This window comes from Scleropages formosus, chromosome 11 (assembly GCF_900964775.1).
Source record: "Scleropages formosus chromosome 11, fSclFor1.1, whole genome shotgun sequence".
Lineage (NCBI taxonomy): Eukaryota > Metazoa > Chordata > Actinopteri > Osteoglossiformes > Osteoglossidae > Scleropages > Scleropages formosus.
In genome coordinates, this window is record NC_041816.1 from 26,189,720 (window position 1) to 26,216,057 (window position 26,338).

A 26,338-nucleotide genomic window follows, 5' to 3' on the forward strand; every position below is an offset into this window, starting at 1 on the left:
GTGTTATTCTGGGCGAGATCATAGGCGAAGTGAGTCTGGAAGAGGTGAGTTTTAAGACCATTTTTAAATCTGGACAAAGATTCAGCAGTTCTGAGTGAGGGGGGAGGTCATTCCACCACAAGGGAACCAGAACCGAGAACCTTCGTGCTTTACCTTTCGTGCGTGGGACCACCAAGCGGGCAGATGTAGAGGAGCGAAGCAGTCTGGTTGGGGTGTAGGGGATGATCAAGTGCTCTAGATGTCTGGAAGCAGTTCTATTGATGCATTTGAAGGCCAAAAAGACATAATTAACAATTCCATATGTTCTCTCACCCCCCCCCCCCCCCCCCCCAGCAACTCATACACATGCAAATAGCATCTCTGGAATGCAGGTGCACAACCTTAGCATTGTCTTTATTGCCATTGTCTTGCTCTTGATCACCAGGGTTTCATTCTGCTCAGTCCCTCGGCCTGCGAGCACCACTTGCTCTCGCTGGCACCCCGTTCTCACCATCCCCACTGTCTCTCACTCTTATTTTTAGCCGGCACCCTTCAAAACTTAATATGGGAAAGGCATTCTGGATCGACCCTCTCTCCCCCCCACAACTTCTCCCCTTCCCTGTTGTCACAGTACATATGTATCCCTGTCTCTCTCACAATCTTGCTTAGTGGACAGTGTATGCTACTGGGAACAGGTGCCAGCTGTCAAACATGTGCCCTAACCTGAGCCCGCCTCCTTTTTTTTAGCTTATCCACCCTCTGCTGCTACTTCCACTTTCTCGGGAGCCCCTTCGTCCCAAAAGCGGCTCAACAGCACACACCATCCCGGGTGCGGCTTATTCCACCTCCTCTCCCCCAGCCGGTCGGCCACTTTCTCCTTCTCACCCGTGTTTTCTCTTGGAAGGAGGGACCAGGAGTTGGCCTTGCTCATCACGGGACTGTGGGGGATCAGAATTTTACCTTTTTTTCTAAAGGAGCAACGCGATTTTTATTGATTTTATTTTCTGAGTCAAAAAAAATACCATGAAACTCTGCTTACTTATTTTGGGGGTCATTCTTACTCTTGGGAGGCTGTCTTGGGGAGAGGTAGGCCTAGAAATCCCACAATACGATGGCCGGGACCGTGTCCACGATCTCAATGCTAAGAACTTCAGATCCGTGATGGAGAAGTATGACGTTATGGTCATCTACTACCACCAGCACGTCAGGGACAGCAAGGCAGCCGAGAAACAGTTTGAGATGGAGGAACTCGCCCTGGAGGTTGGTAACAACTCAAGAGGAGGGTCTGGCTTTGCACTGAAAATCATGTCCAGGAGTAAGAAACAGTGTGTACTGCAGGCTGACGCATCAAGCTGGAAGTTGCCAGGGCAGAACTGGCATCAGCAGTATTTTCTGGACAGTCATGGGGTAATTGAGTAGGGCCAGATAGAGGGCCTAATCGGTTTGATGTTCTGAAAGTAGAGTCAATAGAAGGCACATCTAATGTTAGGTGGTTTAAATGGCTTCATCTCAGCAGATCAAGCAATGGTGGGATTTTCTGGAAGATGCCTAGAATGAAAAAAATTTAAAAAAAGAGTGTATGGAATTACTGTTACTAGATTCTGTTTGTGGTGCTCATTAAGGCCATTGAGGTTTGAGGAACAGGTCACCGAGCACCTGGATTGTTGGGCAACTTACAACCTTATTGACAACAAATGCTTATGAATTATGAAATCAGTCAATATTACGATTATTGCGGATGACATTGTTTGAAAAGGGCAGGACTCCAAGGTTGGCATACAGAAGAGGGAATTTTTGTCAGATGAAGTGGGGTTGAAGTGAAAGGGCAAAGGTGCTGGAACAAGGGGTAGCAGTGATATTGTATATTTATGTCTCTTACGCTGCTCTCCAAAGTGATTTATAGCATTGAGTTACAGTGATTTATCTGTTTATACAACTGGGTAGTTTTTACGGGAGCAATTTTAGTGTTGATACTTTACTCAAGGGTTCTTTAGCAGGAGGTGGGATTCGATCCTTGGTTCTTGTGCTGCTTACTAGTGTTACCTGCTGGCCCCATGGAACTGCCAAGGCCAGTAATGCTGGTTCATTGCCCAGCGAAGCTGCTGTTGACCTATTTTCCTCCAAATCTGCTTAAACTGTAGATGTTCAATCAAAAAAAAAAAAACCCAACCGGGAGAGAATTTTCATTTAATTTTCTGAACAAATGAGTCAGATATTCTCTCTGTGGATGATAATTTTCCTTGCTTGTATGGGGTATTCCTACCGTTGGCTCCCTAGGTAGGTTACTAGAGGAGCATGTGTTTGAAGAAGTACCGAGTGTAGATGTTTGTGCAGATGGAATATCTATCTCTCCAAAGCAGGTGCGAAAGGAGACAAGTGTGATTGTTGTTGTGTCCTTGTTTTATGCTGCTTAGGAGCTTGTGGTGACATTTGTCCAGAGAGCTGGTGACCCCAGGACTGGCTTCACATGAACAGCTGGATAATCCGCTCCAGTACACACCCATAGTGTATTTTAGAGAGTGTTATCTGGGAGTGTAGCAGCTACCTTTGAGTGCAAAGGTTACAGGTTCAAATCCCACCTCCAGGTGTAGTACCCTTGAGCAAGGTGTATGCCCTAAATTGCTTCGCTAGAATTACCTAGGTGTGTATGTAATGTATTTTATAACAGTATAAGTTGCTTTGGCGGAAACCATCAGCTCAATCAATAAATGTGCTTTGTTGCCGTAATAATCCAGAGTGTTATGTTAGAGACTGAAAAGTTGAAATGGCATTTAATGTTCCTGTGGACATTGTTGGATAATGTTGACACTGAAAGGACAGAAATGAGCTTTTAGAATAGAGTTTTAAACCAGAAGGTTGATTTTTCAGGGTCCAGAGGAGCGCTACTTGTCATATATGTATGTATTTGGTATATATGCTGTGTGTGCTGATAGTGTTGTGGGCCTAATTCAACAAAACACCAATGGAGGGAGGTGCCCACTTGACAACTTAATCAATCAATCAATCAATCAATCACTCAATCAATCCAATCAATCAATCAAGCAAGCAATCAAAAATTAATTTATCCAATGCATAACAACACAGCATATAGCATTGGTTGCTGGCAATGAAATGTCTTTTTCTGCAAGCTTGGGGGTGACAAAAAGTAACAACCTACATTGAGATTACAAATAAGTAAAAAAACATTTGCAAAATCCAACACAATAGGAATTGGGTTACTAGTAACTATTAAATGAAAGTATTTAACGAAAACCGAATGAGTTGCGGAATTTGGATGCTACTTGACTGGTCAAGAGTCTAACAGCTTGGAGGTAGAAGTGATCCCCCAGTCTGTTTGATTTTGATTGGATACATTGGAAACGTTTACTGGACTACGGGAGAGAAAATAGTGTGTGACCAGGATGATGGGGTCCTTGAGGATAACTCTGGACTTCTTAAGGGCTTAAACCTCAGAGATACACCCATGTTGGGACCCTGTAGTAGTGTCGGTTAGGGATCGAAGTTAAGCTTCTTGATCTCAAGTCACGGAGACGTATGTTGGCAATGTTGGATGTTGTTCTCTGTGGCTTCATGGTGAGGTTGGTTGGGCTGGGTCCTTGTTTACAGCCGTTGTAATATATGCATGGGCTTAACATCTTGTCCTGTGAATCCTGAATGTATGTGTATGTATGTATGGTATATATACACACACACACACGTCTTTCTTGCCTGTCATAATAGGTGTGTTATGAGCAATCCGCATATTGCGTTAGAGGAAATTATGTGTAGCAGAAACACACAAGTAGCGCAGGTGTAAAAATAAGTGAAGTTCAAGTTTCATTGGTTAAACCAAGTAGGTCATTTATTCATTTTATGAGTTTATTTTAAGATTTAACATTTAGATGTGATAAGCTTATATTGATATTTTATACAAAAATAATTACCCTCCCTATAGGGTTCCCACACTTTAAAGCAGCACAGTATTGTATAGAGATGTTGTGATGGAAAAACCAGGGAGAAACTTTTAATGAACTTGTTTGGAGCAGTCTTGAATTCTTTTTAAATTTCAACATTGCACTGAACTGTGCTAAATATAGATTAATTAATCCTACCGCATTATGTATTCATGCTGTGCTCAGTGATGTAACAACTGCAGCCAAACACAGCCGAAGCCCCCCCCCCCCCGCTCCCAACAGGCTTGGGACAAGCCTGGGATGGTGTGCAAACAAGCTTCAGAAAGTTTAGTTTAGGTTTTGATGATGGGAATCGTTATCAAGGTGTTCACGTGCGATCTCAGCCTCGATACCCCCCTCCCAGACCTCTGGTCTTTGCTTCACTGCTTTCCTCCACCCATCAGTCACAAAGCTCAAAGGTGGTTCGATCAGTGTTCATTTACGATCCATCGCCCAACATCAACTCCTTCAGCCTCGGCAACGGCTGGGTTCCGGGTTCGATCAATAAGATAAGTACGGGACTGATTAATCTAAGTAGGAAGTGAAACTGTTCAGTTTAAATTTAATAAAGGACAGGGAGCTTCAGAGTTTTCTCAAAGAAAGTGCAGTTTGCACTCATGAGTAAATGCTGCATACAAATTAGAGTTATGTAACAGCTTAGTAAAACCCAATTAAATGGAAGTGGGATCGATGGAAAGACAGCGCAGAGCACCATGACCAGAGATGGAAAACACTGCAGTGGTAGACAAAACAAACTTGTCAAAGTGTTTAAAGGGAAATTAACAGAAATCAGGCCTTTTCCATTCCACAGTACAAACCAGGAGCTATGAAAGAGAGCTCTGCTGTGCCACGTGACTCACTGATCTCCTCAAGGATTTCGGATATGAAAAAACAAGAAAAAGTATGCGATACTGGAGTTCTGGCTCGGCATAACTGCACTGCCTTTTGACCTCCAGGAGCTTAAATGGAGTGGTGCAGTGGGTAGCAGTGCTGCTTCATGGCTCCTGGGCTGTTGAGGTATTGGTTCAAATCCAGCATTGTCTGTGTGGGTTTCCTCGGAGTGCTCTGGTTTCCTCCCACAGTCCAGTGACATGCAATTCAGGTGAATTGGTAACACTGAGTTGGCCATGAGTATGTGCATGTGTGGCCATCCTGCAATGGTCTGGCATCCTGTCTAGGATATAACCCATGGCCTTATGCCCATTGATTCCTGGATAGGCTCCAAGCCACTGCGACCCTGACCAGAATATAGTTCTGGAAAGTTAGTGAGTAACAAAGTATTTCAATCAGCAGGTGGTAATTAGTGTCTTTTTATGCTTATAGAGCCTAAACATTTTTACAGGCACTGCTGGTTTATGTTGGATTGATCATTTAACAGTGCAAAACCTTCTAGAATATTCCTCTGTATCGCTGGTAACAAATGCGTCAAGTTAAAACCGCAGTACAACTCCGAAGATTTACCGCTGAGGAGTGCTTTCAAAAATTGCAGCATTCATTGGCAGACAATAATGTTTTTAAAGTTGTGAAGGGGCACTCCTTTGGACCCAGAGGTTGCAGGTTTGAATCCCGCCTCCAGCTGTAGTACCCTTGAGAGCATATCCCAAATTTCTCCAGTAAAATTAGCCAGCTGTATGAATGGTTAAATAACTAAACAAGCTTGACCAGGTATATTATTGAGTCAATACAGAATAAAGGCAAAAAAATTAATCTTGTCATTCTTGATTAATGTAAATAGTTTCATACCCAGCATTACTCACTGAGTGGGTGTATGCATTATGCAGCGGACACATATGGCTGCCCTGTGACATATGTAATATAGCACATGGGAGTAATTTCAGAATTGACTACATACATAAAATATGCAGAAACACACACGCAGACATGCACTGAGGAATTGCGAGATGTAAAAACACAGATCGTGTTTCCCTGGCTGATAATTAAGTTCATAAATACATCTGCAACACCTATCGGCACATTATGGAGCCATAACTGTGTACTGCGACACCCTGATCTTGGCCCAACACGCAGTCACATCCCCGTCAGGTTCCTGACGTCAACCTTCTTGTGAGAAAGACATGAGCACAGGTCCCCTCTTCTTCTGGGGATCCGTCTGGGAAAGTGAGACAGATGGACCATGAAGGTGTGTGTTCCAGATGAGGCCTGAGGAGCTCTGTACTTGTCAGCAAATCCCAGAGATGTTCGGGTGTCAAAATAGCTGGAGGCAGAGGACCAAAAGGCTAAATTTAACCAGGACGTGTGCCATCAAGAGCCGCTGCCCCCCTGACCCATTGAAATGCAAAGACATACAAAGTGCTGGAGCTCCGCCCACCGCAACACCGCAGGTCCCGGTGCACAAATCGAGATTCCTCCCGTTTCGACATGTGAGTTTCGCCCCCTGTCACCTGCCCTGCCTATCGATCGAGACAGAAAGGGTTCGGGGGGCCCTCGGCCCTGCTCGTCCATCTCTCTCACTCATCGTGACCAAGCTGGACATGGAACCATCTGGTGGAGGCAGCTGGTCACTGCATTTATTTATTTGTTCATTTTCTTTTCTTTGCTTTTATCTTCTGCCTGTTCTCACACGTTAATCCAATATCGGTATCTTTCGACATTTTCAACAAAAGCATCAGTGGAGCATTTACCAGTTGGCGTCTGTTGCTAGTGGTTCCAGGACATCAAACCACAAGTCATAACACCAGAACGCATTGCAATTTTATTTATTTGCTGATTATTTATTTGTTTACTTATCTATCTACATATACCCGAACAAGAGGAAGACAATTACATTTCCACAGCACTGTAGACATACGCACATTGACAGCTGGGACCACATTGAATTATACAGCCAGAGAATATTCTCCTTGTAATATTTTCCACATATTTATACTTGAGAATACATATAAAAAAAACATATCTATCTATCTATCTATCTATCTGGTTTCTTAATACAACTATCTATTTACTTATTTGCTTATGTACTTACCTATTTACTTATCAAGTACTGATGTCACTGCATTTTTTGCATGCAAACTCACATTTCTGGAAATCAGAACGCTTCATGAGGGCGTCGTGGTCCGACAATAAGCGCACTGTTGTTGGAACAGTGAGATGCAGCTCAACGGAGCATCAATAGCTTCAGTGCTCCAGCAGCGGTGTAAAGGCGTGGTATTGTGTCCTCTCTAAGTCGCAGTGTACTTTTGCTGACCAACACTGAGTCAGCAGAGTTGTGCAAGGGCTGTGAGACACTTGTTCATGTTTGGCGTCTCTGGCTGCCTCAAACTCATCTTTAAAAGGAAAGTTTCTGTCTCCGCATTGACAAGAAGATGATTCAGGCAACCTTGAATATTTTTCCCAAGAAAATGCTTACGGACAGAAAGAAAGGGCTGCTTCAGCCCCCCCTTCCCCTGCCTTTAGGCATATTTCATTTTTAAAAGTTAATTTCCAACAATTAACAATTTATAGGAGAGCTCCTTTGAATATCCCTAACAAAGAGGAATATATTTATAGCTCTTAAATGATGAAAGTAAGAGTAATGGTGATGAGTAACGATGAGGATGAATGATAAGCCCTAATGTGTCGTTATTCATTCATGGGGCTTTTTAAAGATCTGCTCACCTTCTGGAAAGAAGGTAGGAGCTCCATTAAGTCCACTCAAAGATCCGCCAAGTCTGCTTCCACCCTGAGGCTGAGATCCTCAGTTCTCGGTTCGAACGTTGGGTGATTTCATCCGAGCCATGTGCTCGTCAGGTTTATGGCTTTCTCCCAGTAATGTGGATTGTGCCGTGCAGATGACTTGTTTTCGGTTATCATCTCCATCCTGATGTAGGGACGTCAAAGTGATTTGGCCGGTTTTAATTTCAGACATCCTGCAATGTACTGGCATCCCACCCACGGTGTATGCTAACTACAAGTGGTCCCCGATTTACGATGGTTTGACTTCCAATGTTTTTTTGACTTTATGATGGTGAGCTGGCGATAGATATTCTATAGAAACTGTACTTCGAATTTAGATTTTTTTCCCAGGAAAGCGATACACGGAGTGATACTCTCTCAAGATCCTGTGCAGCAGCAGCGATCCGCATCTGTGTGTGTATTATGTGTATTAAATGCATTTTCGACTTACAATATTTTCGACTTACAATGGTTTTCGCGGAACGTAACCCCATTGTAAATTGGGTACCACCTGTAGTTTAGTACTGCATGCTTCTAGGATTGGTCCTGGACCACCATAGCCTTGACTTAACTAATCATTGGACAATACAGTGGTCCCCCCTTATCCACAGGTTTGCTTTCCGTGGTCTCAGTTACCCATGGTCAACCGCAGTCCAAAAATATTACATGGAAAATTGTAGAAATAAACAATTCATAAGTTTTAAATTGCACACCCTTCTGAGTAGCATGACTAAATGTCGCGCCATCCCACTTGGGATGTGAATCACCCCTTTCTTCACCGTATCTATGCTGTATACGCAACCAGCCCATTAGTCACTTAACGTCTCGGTTATCAGATTGACTGTCGCAGCATCGCAGTTCTTGTGTTCAAGGAACCTTTTTTTCTTTTTTCTTTTTTTTTTTTAAATAATTTTCTGTATAGGGAAAAAACATAGCATATATAGGGTCCAATACTACCCATGGTTTCAGGCACCTGCTGAAGGTCTTGGAACAAATCCCCCGCGCATAAGGGGGGGCTACTGTACTGAGAGTGAGTGATGTTATATTTCACACAACCATAAATCAGAACTGTTAGATACTGTATGTATCTGTCATTGAAATTACTCAACTCAATCACTGCCCCTGTGTACTGCAGTCCTTTACTATGTGATTTTCATGTTGCGTGCAAACAGAGAAATGCCCGAACGAAATGTAATCCTGATAAACAGGTGTATAAATTTCATCTTTATGTTTGCTTTCATGGTACACATCATTGGGCTGCTGGAAGGTACACAACACGGGAAATGAGGCGAGCCGGTACCTGGACAAAGATGATGACCTTTAGGGAGACAATAGGCTGGTTTTCTTCACTGCTGATGCTGATACCTGCTGACCCTTAATTCGTGGCTTTTAAAGTTTATGGAGCCCGTGTCTTCATAAAAGGCCAAGTGGCTATCCATCCTTCTTTAATGGGCTTCAAGTGCTCTGCAGCTTTATCCTACTTCGTCTTCCTGAGCAAACATCCTGACTCAGAATAATCTGACTGGGAAATGTGGATGTTGTGCCTGATGGCAGTAATAGCAGAGAAACCCCCCCACCCCCACAAGGCACACCTGTAAAGAGTCAAACACTTTTATCCTGAAAGTGACGTCTCGTAGAATACACTCAAGACTTAAGTGCATGTGAAGCTCGTGAGCTCAGATCTATTACTGGCGTTGCTGACCTTGCAAAACTATGCCATCTCCAAAAAACGGGTAACATCTGGTTTTCAAGGTTATGTTCTTTTATGTCTACATTACTTGCTGCTCTCATTTAATTGAATTGCGCTGAAAGCAGGGATAAAAACATTTTTTCAAAAGCAGATCTGTTGGCAGCGACAGCTCAGTCAGAGAAGGCTCAGTCACATGAGTAGCATCAGTGCAGATGGAACCTGTTTCTTCTGAAGGATTGACTTAAAGAAATGTAACAAATATAAATTTGTGAAAAAATTCCATTTTAGGATGTTTTTGAGTTACTGATGATTAACGTCAGTCCTAGTTCACTCATTTTTTGGTTAAATTTTGTGGACAGTGTCTTCAGCCTCGTTGGTTAGATGGCTCATAGCATCAACTCTGGGCGTTTTCGGTGGGTTAGTATTGTAGGGATCATGCTGCCTGGTGAACAAATATCACTTTTTCATATTAATGTACAGAATAATTTATGGGAGCCGAATAATAACAGCTCCTGTTTTCACCAGTTTAGAGAAAAAAAAACTGGATGACATGCTTCTGTGAGTGAGGGGTGAGGATGGCAGTTGACATTTTGACTCACAAAGGTCAGGTTTTTGAAATACCAGTCAGATTTGATGTGATTTAAGGACAAAAAAATGCATGCACAGAAGGCCAAGAGCAGGCAGTTCAGACATCGCAAGGGGTTGAGTCCAGATACATTCTACCAGAAACCAGCCATCATGAAAAACCATGTCAGAGCAAGATAATCGGCTGGGAATATTTTTACTGTTGCATGAGGTCTTTACCTAAATTCATCTTTTTTGGCGACATTTAGTATGACTCATCTAATAGCAGAACACAATACAACATGTAATTACCAAAAGCATATTAACCGTAACCCTGGAAAATATGACATCTGAGTCAGACGCTAAACTCCCCCAAACCATCCCGCTAATGACATTTTAACCATGTCAAATCAATGCAATCTTCCAAGGCAGCAGGCCTCTCTTTGTCACCACCACACAATAAATGAATAAAAACGGATATTTTACTCCCACTGTACGCTAAGATGAAAGCATGATGTGATTTTTGATTTTTGCTGTCATCTTGATTATGTCAGTAATTCATCTGTACTAATAGGCACAACATCCAAGTCTACCTTTTTTTGTCTACCAAATGAATAAGGTTACTAATTCCACGATACCCAATAGACCGGTGCCAGTTGATGTGCTTTCTTCATCAGTCCTACAGTTTATTAGAAAGTGTGGCTCATTGCTTCTCTTTACTGATGTGATGCCTGTAATAGATGGATACACTGCCATGGTAACAACATTTTAGTGCATTTTTTCATCAGGTAGTGGACTTGATGTTGGGTGATTATGCCCTCGCTGCGTCACTAGAAATCGGTGAACATTTCCTTTGCTAATTCTTCTTTGGCTATAGCAACATGCTTTCCATGGCTTGGAATGTATTTCAGTGACACGCTCTGAGAATTAAATATTGAATATTCTGTTGACTGTTAATTACTTCAGATGGGTATTGACTGATCTGTTGATTGTTGAATATTCTGTACATTGTTTCTTTGAATGAATGATTGTTTATAAACCTTGTGGATTACCATATTCATCATTTCTGGTCTTTGCTGATTAACCTGTTGTGTTAACTCCACTTTGTGTCGATTGCTTGGTGGTCTAAAGCCTGACACTTTTCTCTGCAGCTGCTTACCAGCCCTGCTGCTCTAACGTACCAGGTATGTTTAGCCATTGTCTATATTTACACATATAATCCCCATTGTCCTTTGCCTGTGACTGTGCATCATTGTGGCAGAAAGTGTGCTGTTCCCTAGCAGTAGGGTGTGTTGTACTTACAGAGCAAACAAAATCCCATATTACTAAATGCAAAACCGAGAAAAAAGTCTGCTCTCCGCTTATACCATCATTCATTCATATGTTTTAAGCACATGTTCTGGCTTTCCTTCAGGTGGCTTTAAGGTCTGCTTGAGAACAGAACTTGTCCCATTGGCACCAAAACAAACAAGGACCCAAGAGGAGAGACACTGTATCTTTCTCTCAATGAGAAAGCGTTGATGGGGCAAGGTCTTGGGTTGGTGTGAGACGCTCTTTTCACAGGACCTGATGAAGCATGTTCATATTCAGGGGATTGTGAATGTCTATTGCTGTATGTCATTGCGGTCCATGCTGGGCCGTTATGTTGTTCATTCATAGCCAGCAGGAGCTGCGTGACTTTTTAATGCCACTAACAAAATAGTTGCTTTCTGTGAAAGTTTAATAAGATTTTATGCTGAGACCTGTGTCCAAGACTAAGGACTATGTTTCACTGGCTGCACACAGAAGGTAATGTTTGTTTTTTTTTAAGATTTCCACTCTGGCTGCACTTGAGTGTGATGATTTTTGTATGGCACATACAATAATAATAATAATAATAATAATAATAATAATAATAATAATAATAATACTTGTTCAATTCTAATATTTTTTAATAGTAAGATACACAAAACATAAAAATTACACTGTAGCTCATACCCTATAGACACTGAACCAGTGAGGTGATCGAGTATTAATGTGGCTTCACACAAGAATATAATGAGAAACATTCCAATGCAAATTAAAAAAAATCTGGATAATATTAAGACAAGCAGAATTGAGGTAGGGGATTAGCATCCTACTGGAGTCTAAAAAATACAGCTGAAGTTGGTCAGGCTGCCTGAGGGCCAGGTTCATAACAGGACATTATGAATAAGAGCTGAAAACGGTTTTACAAAAATATGGCAGTGTTCTGCAGTGTTTGCTTTTACTCTTGAAGACAACTGAAAATATTTCGGTAGCATGAATCTAGAACATCAAGTTTAAAGCAGTAGTAGAGCATATTGGGAGGGTTCATGTGATCCTTGCCAACCTCTTTCAGAGTGAATTTAACTATCTCAAAGCTTGTTTAACCTTGGCAATTTTCCAATGTACCAGACTCTTGAAACTTCAATGTCAACAGTGACATCTTGTCAGAGAGTAATCATAGTGAGGATGATTGCGTGCTTGTTCTCATGGTGCACCTCAAGGCATCCAGGTTCCTTTTTTCACGCCTGATGAGTAATATGTCACCTCCCTCTCTGCCCTTCACAGCTTGCTGCTCAGGTTTTAGATGATCTTGATGACGAGGACATTGGATTCGGTCTGATTGATGAGAAGACGGACAGTGACGTCGCCAGGAATCTGGGTGATTTCTTCTCCTGCTCTTTGAGCTCTGCATCCTCCTCTTAATTCACTACAGATTGCTTTTCAGTCTCCTCCTATCTGCTCACTTTGCTCCTCCCTGCTTTTATTTCATTACAGTCACCCCAGTTTGAGACCAGTTCTGCACCTGTACCATACACACATGAGGTTGAGTTACAAATCCACTGCTGTTGATCAGCTCTTATGGTTCTATTGACTGTATCACTTTATTTTAACCATTTCAGGTTTGGATGAGGTGGAGAGCATCTACATCTTCTATGACAATGAGATAATTGAGTATGATGGAGAACTAGCAGCAGACACCTTGGTTGAGTTCCTCTATGATGTAAGTCATCTGTACATACATACCATTCTTGATCTTAACAAATAATAACAATATCTTGTTGACACAAGTCCTCATGGACACTGACTGACTCTATAGGATTTTGGAAACAATAAAAAGAAGGAAGTCAGTCTGGTGAGACTATATTTACATTTATTGATTTAGCTGATGCTTTTTTCCAAAGCGACTCATAATGTTAGACTACCTACAACTATTTATCCATTTATACAACTGGGTATTTTTGCTGAAGCAATTTAGCATCAGTACCTTGCTGAAGGGTACTACAGTTAGAAGTGGGATTAGAACCTGTGACCTTTCAATCCAAAGGCAGCAGCTTTAACCACAACCGGCTGTCTAAGGCTAATTCAATGTAAATTGAATGTTCCACATTTGACATTTTTTTTTTTTTTTAAAAATTAAAAAAAATACAGTTTGTGGAGTTACCTAAATGGAGCCTTAGCAAAATGCTAGATGGGAAATTGTTCATTTTGAAAAGGTGCATAGTACATACAACTTTTTACCTTGGTAAAATTTTTAGTTATCTGTGACTTTTACTAGCTGTGATAATTTTAGGTAAAAAGTAAGGAAACAGTTTTCTGTCTTTTCCCCATGCTGTGTTGTCTCAGGTGATCGAAGACCCTGTGGAAATTATTTATAATGAGCGGGAACTCAAAGGTTTTCACAACATTGAGGAGGACATCAAACTGGTGGGCTACTTTAAAAATGAAAAGTCTCCTCGTACGTACTGAGATTGGACCACTGTAAATACACACTTGTCTTTTCTCTGCTATTTGAGCATATAGAGTATTCAATAAATGTCCATGAATTACATTACTTGATTTAGTTGATATTTTTGTCCAAAGTGACTTAAAAGGCTAAGGTATATACAATTATTTATCCATCTATACTACTGGGTAATTTTTATTGGAGTAATTTAGGGTAAGTACCTTGCTCAAGCATACTATAGCCAGAGGTGGGTATCAAACCTGGGACCTTTGGGTCCAAAGGGTGTAGCGCTAACCACAATGCTACCAGCTCTTTTTAAGCATTGGTTCTGTGTTCTCATCTCGTTACTGACCAAAATCTTTTCCTTCCTTTAGATTTTGTGGAGTACAATGATGCAGCTGAAGAATTCCACCCATTCATTAAGTTCTTTGCTACCTTTGATGCAAAGGTGTGGATGCCTAATACAGCACATTTTTCCAGTTTTCACCCGAAATCCAATACCGCCTGGCTTCATCTTTACCGTTTCCATGCTTTGTGTTGAACATATACACAGGTCCCATTTTGTAATTTCTTAAGAGATGTCATGTCTAAAAGCCCTGCCCTTTTCTACACTGATACCGTGCTTGCTCTGCCACCTTTCATCTAGATTGCCAAGAAACTGGACCTGACGATGAATGAGGTCGACTTCTATGAACCTTTCATGGACAGACCTGTCACAATACCTGGGAAGCCTTACATTGAGGCACAGCTTGTTGCTTTCATTGAAGACCATGACAGGTTAGATCTATCTATCTATCTATCTATCTATCTATCTATCTATCTATCTATCTATCTATCTACACAATTCTGTTTGTTTTGGATTACAGGCCAACCCTGAGGAAACTGGAGCCCCATAGTATGTACGAGACCTGGGTAAGAGCCCTGCATATTCTACAGAAATCACCCATCACACACTGTAGGAAAAAACCTATATTAGAGCTATAAAAACTGCAATAATATATGAAATAGTTGAAGTTTTTTTCTGTTTTGCTCATTTTTCTCTGAAGCAATGGAATGAAGCAATCGTAAACTTACAATGTTAAGTTTTTATACTAAGCTACTACTTTTTTTATTTTACTGGAGCAATTAAGGGTTAGTACCATGCTCAAGAGCACTCCTGTAGGAGCAGGGATTGAAATGCACATCCTTTGCTTACAAGACATAACTGTTTTCCCTCCTGAATAAAAAATCATCACATGATCTCTCACAGCCATGCAGCTCTAAATGTTGCCAGTCCCCTGATAGCAACTACTGTTAATTGTGCCTTTTAATCCCTTCGTTGAGATCTGCTTGAGCATTGTACTACATTAAACTACATTCTTCTAACAGTTCATTCACAAATGTAAACCTTTTGTGCACCATAACATAATGGAGTATACATTCTAGGAGAGCTGATAGTGTAGTGGTTAAAGCTGCTCCCTTTAGACCCCAAGGTTGCAGGTTTGAGCCCTACTTCTGGCTGTAGTACTCTAGAGCAAGGTGCTTATTCTAAGTTTCTCCAGTAATATTACCCACCTGGACAAATTGGTAAATAATTGTAAATTGCTTTGGAGAAAAGTTTCAGCTAAATGAATATGTGTAATGTAAATTCAGTGTTAAACAAAATCAAGCTGTTTCACAATGGTATATCCCTTCCTCAGGAAGATGACATTAATGGCCAGCACATTGTTGCCTTTGCTGAAGAGGATGATCCAGGTGGAGTTGCAAACTGTATTCATTGCACTCATTTTCAGACTTGACTAACTCAAGAGTTTGTAAACACCACCACAATAACATCATAAGAAATTACAATTTATAAATTATCAGGATGGTCTGGGGATTCTGGGAAATATGTTGTGACTTTATTTTGACTCCTTGTTATTTGTGCTATTTAACTAAATAAATCCCTATTTGCCATGTCAGCAAATCTTTGTAAATATGTTTAAATGTCAAAAAAATCTGTTGTTTTTTCATTATCTAGATGGTTATGAGTTTCTGGAGATTCTAATGGAAGTGGCGAAGGAGAACACAGACAACCCCGATCTCAGTATCATATGGATTGACCCTGATGATTTTCCTTTAGTAAGTTTCTTTCGATACCACATACACACACACACTTTCTGAACCGCTTGTCCCATTCGGGGTCGTGGGGAGCCAGAGCCTAACCCGGCAACTCAGGGCGCAAGGCTAGAAGGGAGGGGACACACCCAGGACAGGACGCCGGTCCGTCACAAGGTACCCCAAGTGGGACTCAAACCCCAGCCCCACTGCAGAGCAAAACCCGGTCCAACCCACTGCGCCACTGCACCCCCTCTCTTTCAATACTAAAACATAGGTATAATGACCTAACACAACAGCTGATTTTTTTTTTTTTTTTAATGGAAAAAACACACGCTTGTCACAGCACCTATGGTTGAGCTTTCTGCCCCATAAATGAACAGAAAAAGTAAAACTATTTGTATTGAGATATAGATGACATAGATGAACAATGCTGGAAAGTCATTATAATGTACCTTCTTAACACAATAACCTTTGGAAAAGGATATAAATACAACGGGGGCGTGGTGGCGCAGTGGGTTGGACTGCAGTCCTGCTCTCCGGTGGGTCTGGGGTTCGAGTCCCGCTTGGGGTGCCTTGTGACGGACTGGCGTCCCGTCCTGGGTGTGTCCCCTCCCCCTCCGGCCTTACGCCCTGTGTTGCCGGGTAGGCTCCGGTTCCCCGTGACCCCGTGTGGGACAAGCGGTTCTGAAAATGTGTGTGTGTGTGTGTATAAATACAACTTGATTTTGCTCATTTACTGTAGAGTGTGACCCATTTTACCAAGAGTCATGTGAACCTGAGTTGGATTATTGATAGAAAGATATATATATATACACACATATATATTTACATATATATATATATATATATATATATATATATATGTAAATATGTGTGTGTTTGTAAATGCAAATGTATCCAGGCGGCTTGTTTTCATGCTCTTTGTTGTTTCCCACCTTTTATCTCTTTCAGCTTGTTCCTTACTGGGAGAAGACTTTTGACATCGACCTGTCTTCCCCTCAGATTGGTGTTATTGATGTTGAAGATGTAAGTCAGATTTGTTCTCTTGGTGTGGTATTGCTACTGCATGAAGGTCAAAGAGGTGTATGAGGTGACTGTTAGTATACTAATGCAGGACTAAGGCTGAGGTTGTAGAGTGCTAAAACTACTTGGTCCTGGATGGACAATTGATTAAAGTGTCTCAGATCCAGCTCTCTTCTTTTACTTCTTCAGGCTGACAGTGTGTGGCTGGCCATGGATGATGATGATGACATGCCAACAGGAGATGAGTTAGAGGAGTGGATTGAAGATGTTATAGAAGGCAGGATAGTTCCCGATGATGATGATGACGATGATGACGATAACGACGATGACGAAGATGAGGATGATGACAACAACGATAATGATGAATAAACCCATGTAGCCATCTATTAAGTTTCTATCCAAAGGCTGTTTTAAGTCCAGCTCATCACTTTAACTTTCTTGATCTGGCATCGTCAGCACACACCCTCTTGTTATCTTTATTTAAACATTTTTTTTTTTGCTCTTACTCACTATGACACCAAAGTGCTGTCCTGTCCAAAGAAGCACCTCCTAATCCCTTGATCACTCTTTACTCAGGCCTTAATCATAAAACCATCTCATTTTAGAATTTGCAGATTTCAGTTAAAAAAAATACCTTCTTATATGTTACATTTTGTTATACTTTATGCACTTTTCTCAACAGAATTACTTCTATTGTAATCAGGAATATCTTTAAAAAAGCCAAATACAGACTCAGCTTTCTGAGATGGTGCTGATGCACTGATTTCAATGCAGAAAATATGGTAAACAAAAGGTCTCTGTCATTAACAATAAAGGATTTTCCCCATTCATTTTGGAATAGCCATGAAAAAAATGCCAAAATGCAAGCATGGTGGTGTAAATGGTTTTGATTTTATTATTGAAACTAGTGAGAAGTCAGTTTTCTTCCTCATAGATCAGTACCAACTATGAAGGAGAGAAAATGAGTTTCTGAAGAGCCATCATATGCATACCTGGCACAGAACCAAGGCCTGCTCCCCCTTTTTGGCTCTGCTCACATAAAAGGAATTGGACTTTTCAGCATAGTGTGAACAAACAAAACTGTTTACATCCCCTTCAGGCCCCTGTGGCCAATCCATCTGTGCAAAGTAGAGTACAAACCCCACTGACATTTTAAGTTGAATGCGGATCCTCAAAAATGCTTTTAACCACCTTCTTGGACTTGTGTGGAACATCAAGAAAGCTGAATGCTCCTACCGTTGAATTTCTTAAGCTTTTTCAAAGGACACAACTTCGCTACAATGTCTTAAATAAATAATACAATTTGGAATTAAATATAATGGAGTTTTTGCTTTAGATGGAAAAAACAATTTGATTTGTGTCTTTTCTCTGTGTATATGCCTTATGCTTACTGCCAAGCATCATAACCTCAACTCTTGAGAAGTTATACAGTATCACTCAAAAGTTTGAGCACACCTGCTTGAGTCCAAAAAAACTATTTTTTTGGCAACTCAGTCAACATACTGAACACCTGCTCTCACTCACACCATTTAACCGAAGTATTCACTTACCTGCTTAAGCTTGCACTGGCATAGCTACATTTTAAAAGAAAACAAAAATAAAATAACACTAACAATGCAGTTGTGCTGCAAAACGCCTTTGAAGAGCAACTGTTGCTGAAACTTTGATAAGTGTTTTACTGAATGGTCGCTGACAGTGGTGGTTCACTTTTTGAAATTTGACATCGTACAAACATTACTGATGCACTTTCATAAAACTTGTGACACATCATTCCATATTTTCTGTTTAGCAAAAAAACAGTTGATTCAATGACAGACAGAAAGCCAGAAGAAAAACATTTTTATTTACTTTCCCTGAAGTGAGAGCCTGAGACGAGCTGAAATCACACACTCGCTCTATAGCACGTGCAGTGATTGGCTGAAAACATTATTTGATCCTCTACTGTAAACCCCTTAGCATTTATCTGTGAGACAATCATACCCTGTATCAACCGCAATCCTTCAAGGAAAAAAAAGTGGCACATTTCTTTTTTCAGCACAGCATAACTTTACCCTTAATACTGTTAGAGCAGAATCAACACACTATTCTTTGTGGTGCTCACTGAGAATTTTTCAAAAGACTAAGTGGGATTTCATAACATCTCTTGATTCCTGCTTCTAAGGAGAATTCAAATGTTATCCTGCTTCTACAGAACTATGGTCACGGTTTTTAAAATAATGGAATGTTACCAGCAATTCTGGGACATCTGCATCATAACAAGAAGCATTGATTTGATCATCCACATGACTGAGGATGAGAGAATTGATGAATTACCAAGGACTTATAACTGAGGTCATAAGTGCTCTTAAAATCTGGCAATGAAATGAGATGGCTCCAAACATAACTGGCATCATGTGAATGACCTAAAAAACTGAAAGGGATGATGGTTCCTTTCCACATGTGTAGCGTAGCTGCAGAGAAACAAGCACTTCTCAGTCCTGTCCTCAGAATGGGGGGGGGGGGGGGGAAGCATTCAAGACAGATTCTTTTATAAACAACAGTGTCTTACAGACTTTGTTAAATGTCCTCATCTTCCTCCTCTTCCTCCTCCTCTGCATCATCATCTTCCTGTTCATCTTCATCTGTGTTCAGAAGGAACAAGTCATCATTGGATTCTGTACCCTCTTCCTCCTCCTCCTCCTCATCATCATTTTCTTCGTCGTCGCTATCTTCATCACTGATATTTCCATCTTCCTCCCCATCACCTTCCTCCTCTTCTTCACCATCATGACCAGCAGCTGCAAAAGCATGACTGAGTTTAGAGAACAGTCCACTGAGTTTCAGGGCTAGATTCAGAGACATTATTAACATGGACATACAGACAAGGGTACTAATGTTTATGCACACACACAAATTAAGAATAGTGGCTGACGATTTTTACAGTGGCTATAGGCTTTTTTTGACATAGTAACATGAAAAAGGATTTTTCTGGAGTAGTTTCTGGGCTCCGTGGTGTCCTCTACACTGCCCATTACATACCTGCTTTGTGGAAACATGGTGATACTCACCCACGGAGTCAATAACTTCAAAGACCTGCATCTTGAGTAGATTCTGAAACTCCGACAGCTTGGCTTCCATGTTTTCTGCTATGGCTTGTGTGTCCACTCCCTCGTGCTCTGGGGAATAGAGTGGCTTCTTCAATAGCCTTCGCAGCCTGTTAGACATCAGCTTTCGGTGAGATACAGACACAGATAATACAGACATAATATAACACAGATTTGCTTGGAGATATTTCTCTGCCGCATATTTCACACAAGCAAACAAACCAAACGGTGATCCTGGTGCAGTGCTCACTTTTTTCCCGTGGTGCTGTACTCCTGGAAAATTAAAGACATTTTAGAGGTAATGTTTCCTATTTAAAATAAAATAAAATTTAAAAAAAAAAAAAAAAAAAGATTCCAGTAAGAGAGAACACACGACATTAAAATGTTTACATTATCACCTCAGCCGATTCTGAAAAAAATGTAATGATACTAAATGTCTTGTAAGCATTTTTTTTAAGATGATGTTTCACAGCGTTTCTTTGTACAGTAGCTCTAGATCTACACGACATCCAAGTAGCAGTTAAAATCGAAGAGGAATGAATTCAGAAAAAAAAAAAAGGTTATGGAATAAAGAGCAAAGGTGCTGCATTTTCTCATCTGGAAGAAATACAGGGGGTTCGCTGAAGAAGAGCTTACCCACCTGCAGAAAGGAGAAAGGGTCATTCTGCCTCAGGAGTGCTTCAATGCCAGTGTGGACTTCCTGCAGGCGTGCTTGGTCCTGCCTAATTTTGCTCAAGTTCTGCTGCTTGTCTATGTCAGAGAGGCCACTGTGAGTGCGAGCGCATTCCCTCAGAGCTGAGAGAAACTCCTCCAGCTGCCCGTGCAAAACCTCCCCCAACGTGTTCACCCGCTGCTCCGTCTCCTCAAAAAAACTCTTCAGGAAAAGACAAGAAGGAGGCATGTGTGACTGTGTCCTCCTCGGCACCGAATGCTGACATGCATCATGCCATCCTGTGGGGTCAAGGCCTTTATATGACCTCTGACCTTCTTCACTTGTTTACCAGGGATAAAAGTCCTTTGTAACCTGTGACCTTGCTTACCTGACTCTCATGCTCATTGTTCTGAAATTCCTGCAGGGTTTTCTCCGACTTGGTAATTTTTCTACTGGTCTTCTGCAGCTGGATCTCCAGGGATCCCTGGTTTGTTTAGAGAACAGAGTAAAACACAGCACATGTACCTGCTGTAGTTTTTACACAGTTACCATTTCTGTATTAACCGCTTGCATATAAAACTTTGTGGAAACAAACATAGTTCTCTCATATAAACAGAAAACTGATGTCAGTTCAACAAAGTAACAGTGTAAAATTTAATATTGACTGATGACTGCTAAAATAAGTGCAGGGATTTCATGGGCATAAGGAAGACTGACATGGTCCACGTCAATAGCGTCCTCTAGTGGTAACTGTACACAAGTACAGTTAAGATCAAGGGAACTTCCAGATTTATGTCATGAAACACAGTCCTCTCAGTCCAGCTTGACAACACTACTAATCATTATTAATCTTGCTATATGCTAATTTCAATATTTACGGATTAATCACAAACGCTACAAAACAATACTAATATAAATATCAGGTTGATATATTAGTCATTGGTACCGTTCCACTTCACTGTGAGCGTAACTGTCAGCTATAGCACTCCTAAATCCATCACTATAACTAAAACATAGTAACAACACCACTGAGAAAGCAGGGCCCCTATTCACTCACTCACTCACTCACACACACACACACACACGACAATGAAACCCACTGTATACAATAGAAAACAATATCACTGTGCAGAACAATGTTCCAGAATGAGTCCTGTCACTTCCATCATGTGACACTTGTCACATGCTTCTTGTTGACATCCCCGTGATGGGCAGCCTACCTTCAGGTCCTTCATCGTGTTCTTCATGGTCTTGATACTGTGTCCAGAATGGTTGCCTTCTATGGTGCAGGCGTTGCAGATGCACACCTTCTCATCCAGGCAGTAGTACCGGAACATCTCGTCATGCTCGGGACAGCGTCTCTTCCTCAGGTCACTCATAGGTTCTGCCAGAGGGTGCTCCCGAAAGGCAGGGCGCTCCAGGTGGGGCCGTACGTGATCAGCACACATGGACACCTCACATTTCAGGCAGGTCTTCACAGCTGCTGCTTGCTCCCCCAGGCAGTAGTCACAGGCGACCGTAGCAGGAACAAGGGTGGATGCCTCTGCCAGCGGATGGCCCCTCTTGCGGTACTCCTCTGCGATGTTGGCCAGCCGGAAGTTCTTCTGTAGCACCACGCCGCAGCGGTGCGTCTGCCGGCACTCGGGACACTTGATGCGGCCCCTCTCGGCTTGCTTCTTTAAGCGCTTCACGCACAGAAGGCAGAAGTTGTGGCCGCACGGCAGCAGGTGGGGGTCTCGGAAGAACTCCAGGCACACGGGACAGGTCAGCTCCTCCTCCAACACGCTCTCCTCCATGGAACTAGCCATGGCGACCTCCGCCTGCATTCACAGCAGCAGGCCCACTGGGGCTCACAGGGTCTCTGTTTCACGACAGCACAACATGGTAAACGTAGGACAACTGGTCAAGAAGCAGCAACGCACAAAAGCTACAGGTTTGAGAGGACAGCGCACCATTAAATTGGAGGTCCTTATGCTTTTGCAGGTGCCAGACACCTTTAAGAGCCAAACGAAAGCCAATGAACCCCTCAACAGAAAAACGTCCACAAGTTCCGATAAATTGCGTATTGTTTCATCGCGCGAAACTTGACTGCCTTTACAGAGAATGGTTGCAGACTAGCAGAGAAATAGTTTTAATTTTTGCATTATTTTACAGATGTCTTTTCCCAAAGCGACTGAGTGTTTGATTCGTACACTAAGCTACTTACACAAATTTAGTGCTGCTGCTGCCTTTCGATCCAAAGGAGCCAAGTTTCAGTTGCAACTGTTATACTGGTGCCCTTGAGCAAGGTACTTACCCTAAAGTACTCCAGTAAAAACTGCCCAGCTTAATAAATGAGTAAATCCCTGTAAGTGACTTGGAGAAAAGCATTAGCTAAATAGAAAGCGAAAGTACTTCACTCTAGGATTACTCAGCAGTAGCAAGATTTTGAAACTGGGGGCTTCTGGCTGCAAGGCAGCAGCTCTAACCACTATGCTACTGTGGTAACTTAGCTGCGTTATCTTCAAAAGCCTTTCAGTGTTATTTTCTACTAAGGAAAATGCTTCATGGACCATCTAAAGCCCATCCACTGACATCTCATAAGTCACTACACGTACAACTTATTCATTCATTCATTCATTCATTCATTCATCCATGGAACGCAGGCAGGGTAAGAACCCCTAGACTTAAGACAACAGAGTCAAAGAGTGTGCTGACATGGCTCTGACCCCTGCTGTGCTCAACTACAGAAGTTGAATCTGGGGTCGAATCCCACCGCCTGCTGTAGTACCCTTGAGCAAGGTGCCAGTCATTTAAAGCTCGTCACGTGCATGTCGCAGAATGAAATCCTCGCTCGAGTGTCTCCCGCAAGTCATAAATACAAACCAGGCAATAAAGAGACAGTAAATAAAACACCAATAAAGAGACAATGAACACAACACTGATCCATTATACACAAGACAAAACATACAGAAACAAACACAAGGTCAATTCTTTTTGCTCATCTCTCCGTGTCGGTGGGTGTTCGGGAACCTGGAGTACCTACCTTGAATAAATACAGGAAAAAAAGTTACCCAGCTGTATAATAAACGGCTAAATAATTGTGAGCAGCTCGACAATGTAAGCTGCTTTGAGAAGAGCGCCAGATAAATGAATAAATGCAAATGTGGGAAGGCGCGTGAGAGCAGCAGAGACACCTTCCGCTTCGTAATAGAACGGGACGGCAAACGCCCACCACCATGAATCATCGGCACGCGCACTATGTATGAAACCTGCTGACAGAGAAGCGGTGCTCTCGCGCTCTCCACAGGATTCTTCCAAACACGTTTCTGCTTGAACGCATTACATGACACACTGACTAAATGGATTTTTTTAAATTTATCTAGGCGATGTTTACGCATCAGCTGTGCGACGGAAGGGACGGCGGCGGGACGGTTCCTCACACAGACAGAAAACACACATGCTGCTGCAGCACTTTCGTTTTCGCTTTTTTAAGACCGCCTCGCGCCTCAAGGAATGCCACATTAAAACCCATAAATTTGCGACCGAACGACGCGGACGCGTTCCGAGAAGCGGGCTCGCTGTGTTGCGGTCCACAGTTAATGAAGAAAAGCACCGCGTTAGACATGAATTCAGTCGGAATCGAAGGAAAGCGCTTCCGCCATTTTTTAAAACGGCACGAGAAGGAGCGCTAATGCCAGCTAGCAACAGGTGGGCTCGCCGAGAGCGCGCAGCGAGCACCTGCTACCCGCGAATGCGTTACGGAGGAGTGCGAAAACGCTTACCGTGCTCAGGAAAAACTCGGTTTGCTAGTCACGCGCCCCGTCACAGAGTAAGCGAGGAGCTGCGCTTTACTCATCGCGCGCGCGCGCGCAAGTCCCGCCGTCTCGGGGAAATGACAGGTGAGGCACGCGACGGGCACGTGACGTGCTTTGCGGCCCGCTGGGGTTCGTCGAATACACGTTCTGTACGTGGGGGCCAGTATGGGTTCAGACACACAGACAACAAATGTGTTTCTTCTCTGCAGTGTCGTCACTGGGGGTGCGGGGCGCACTGGGTGACACCATCAGAGTGGGAGTGACACCAAAATGACTGCTTTATAAGTTTTATGTAGTGTTTGTGTCAACAGAAATTTATTATTTTTAATAAAATATTCCTGTAATTGGGGGCACGGTGGTACAGTGGGTTGGACCGGGTCCTGCTTTCCAGTGGGTCTGGGGGTTCGAGTCCCGCTTGGGGTGCCTTGCGACGGACTGGCGTCCCATCCTGGGTGTGTCCCCTCCCCCTCCGGCCCTGTGCCCTGTGTTGCCGGGTAGGCTCCGGTTCCCCGTGACCCTGTATGGGACAAGCGGTTCAGAAAGTGTGTGTGTGTGTATTCATGTAATTAGTTGTAACAACAAAAATGTTTTTCGTAATAAAGCCCAGCTTACATGTATTAATATACCTACAACAACACCGTGGTGATGTGGCGGGTCAGCCAGTGCCCGCTGTGTGTCGGGTCTGGGGTTCAGGCCGTGCTTGGGATGCCTTGCAATGGGCTGGCGTGTGTTCCCCCCCCCCCCCGGGCTTATTACTGTTTAGATAAGTTCAAAGTACTGAGATAAGATTGTCCATGTTTGTAGAGAATAATGTTTATTTGGGATATTTAGTTGGATTTAGAGAATTTTTTCAGTACGTTAGGCCCATTGCAATTTCAATTTTGTGTATTAATAACAAAAATGTGCAAGAGGAATGGGTAATAAACTTGTCTGAAACCATGAGTTTTTTTTTTTTTTTTAAAAATCTCTTTCTCTCTCTGACACACACCATTTTACATACTTTTGTCTACCTATCACTGGAAATGTTCGGTGTATTTACTGCAAAACAATTTTGCTCTCTAGACTCATTTAATGTTTGAAATAGACAAAAAAAAAATCTAAGAAATGAAGTAGTATTGTGCTTGTTTCTTTTTCTTTTGCAATAATAATTTTTTAATGTCTGGTGGCTCTGCTTTCAAGATAGGTCCCTCATTTCTCATGACACAGGCACACAGTTCTGGTAAAGTATACTGGTTGGAGGAGTGCTGAGCCAGTGATTCAGAGCCAGATGAATCCCTCCATCTGTGGTAGTAGAATTCCTGCTCTCAAGGGCAAATCCATGGTAGGTTTCCGGAACCATTTATACACCGCTGGCAGTGTCCATTTGAGTAGATCCAGCAGTGTATGGATCCTCCTGGATATCACTGGTGCTCCTGTTGCTGTCATCAGCTCTCAGCAGTCTTCTACAGCAAGAAGGCATTCTGAATACCCCCCTCATATCCTTTCTCATGAAGATATAGAGGACAGGATCTACAAGGGCATTGAGGTCCACGATGTTAAATGTAACAGCATGAAGGTAGCAAAACTCCGGAATTTTGAAAAAGAAATGAACAAAAATGTAAGGAAGGAATAATACGCAATAGATGCCCAGAACCATAAATAATGTGCCAAGAATCCTTCCTTTTTCAGCGCTGGGAAGATTTATGGTTCTTGACAGGCCCTGTATGGTGCCCACATTGAAGAAAATCAGAAAGGGGAATGGTAGAAGGAAGACTGTAGCATATATTTTTTCCAAATACTTGTCTAACTTATATGTAACAACTATGGCAAAAGAAAAGAGAATCAGCCAGGCGATCAAGGACACTATGATCGAATTTCTCACATTACGTCTGTAGCGGTACCAAACAGGATGAGCAACCACCAGGTATCGCTCCAGAGAGATGCCCATCATAAAAAATGGGCTAGCAAAAAACCCAGTGTTTAGCAGTAAAACTGCAAAGGCATACAACTTAGTACTGATTTGAATTCCATGATCACACATAGTAAAAATTGGCCTTGTTGAAATCTGAAGGAGGTCGGATAGAAGGAGGTTGATGACGTAGACAGGAGCCACATGGTCAGCCTTCACTAGACGAATCAAAGCATAGCCTACGAGAAA

General features: G+C 42.2%; 2 protein-coding genes across 3 annotated transcripts; one reads left to right on the top strand and one right to left on the bottom strand.

Moving 5' to 3' along the window:
• Positions 1–694: 694 nt before the first annotated feature.
• On the top strand, positions 695–17,499 carry LOC108941091 (calsequestrin-1-like). 2 transcript variants are annotated; one of them, XM_018763572.2, is made up of 12 exons: positions 695–1,239; positions 10,989–11,021; positions 12,409–12,502; positions 12,744–12,844; positions 13,468–13,579; positions 13,942–14,015; positions 14,214–14,344; positions 14,434–14,479; positions 15,247–15,301; positions 15,567–15,667; positions 16,598–16,672; positions 16,859–17,499. In XM_018763572.2, exons 1-12 carry the CDS (start codon positions 1,003–1,005, stop codon positions 17,036–17,038), a joined length of 1,239 nt encoding a protein of 412 aa, XP_018619088.2. In that variant the 5' UTR covers positions 695–1,002; the 3' UTR covers positions 17,039–17,499. The 2 variants fall into 2 exon arrangements, with proteins under 2 accessions (XP_018619088.2, XP_029112364.1); XM_029256531.1 differs by lacking the exon at positions 10,989–11,021 and having other exon boundaries at positions 696–1,239.
• Positions 17,500–18,491: 992 nt separating this feature from the next.
• Positions 18,492–24,417, bottom strand: LOC108941089 (E3 ubiquitin/ISG15 ligase TRIM25). Its single transcript, XM_018763569.2, has 7 exons — positions 24,169–24,417; positions 21,625–22,265; positions 20,793–20,888; positions 20,393–20,626; positions 20,003–20,025; positions 19,717–19,862; positions 18,492–19,446 (listed from the first exon to the last, which is right to left on the bottom strand). The coding sequence occupies exons 2-7, from the start codon at positions 22,228–22,230 to the stop codon at positions 19,226–19,228; spliced, it is 1,326 nt and encodes a 441-aa protein (XP_018619085.1). The 5' UTR covers positions 22,231–22,265; positions 24,169–24,417; the 3' UTR covers positions 18,492–19,225.
• Positions 24,418–26,338: the final 1,921 nt, after the last annotated feature.

Excerpts from the sequence above, each read along its gene's own strand:
- LOC108941089 (XM_018763569.2), bottom strand. The coding sequence starts at position 22,230 with ATGCAGGCGGAGGTCGCCATGGCTAGTTCCATGGAGGAGAGCGTGTTG. Across the intron at positions 20,889-21,624 it reads ACACGATGAAGGACCTGAAG|GGATCCCTGGAGATCCAGCT; the intron begins GTAGGCTGCCCA and ends TAAACAAACCAG. Across the intron at positions 19,863-20,002 it reads TACAGCACCACGGGAAAAAA|GCTGCGAAGGCTATTGAAGA; the intron begins GTGAGCACTGCA and ends GATGTCTAACAG.
- LOC108941091 (XM_018763572.2), top strand. The coding sequence starts at position 1,003 with ATGAAACTCTGCTTACTTATTTTGGGGGTCATTCTTACTCTTGGGAGG. Across the intron at positions 14,480-15,246 it reads ATAGTATGTACGAGACCTGG|GAAGATGACATTAATGGCCA; the intron begins GTAAGAGCCCTG and ends TCCCTTCCTCAG. Across the intron at positions 15,668-16,597 it reads ACCCTGATGATTTTCCTTTA|CTTGTTCCTTACTGGGAGAA; the intron begins GTAAGTTTCTTT and ends TATCTCTTTCAG.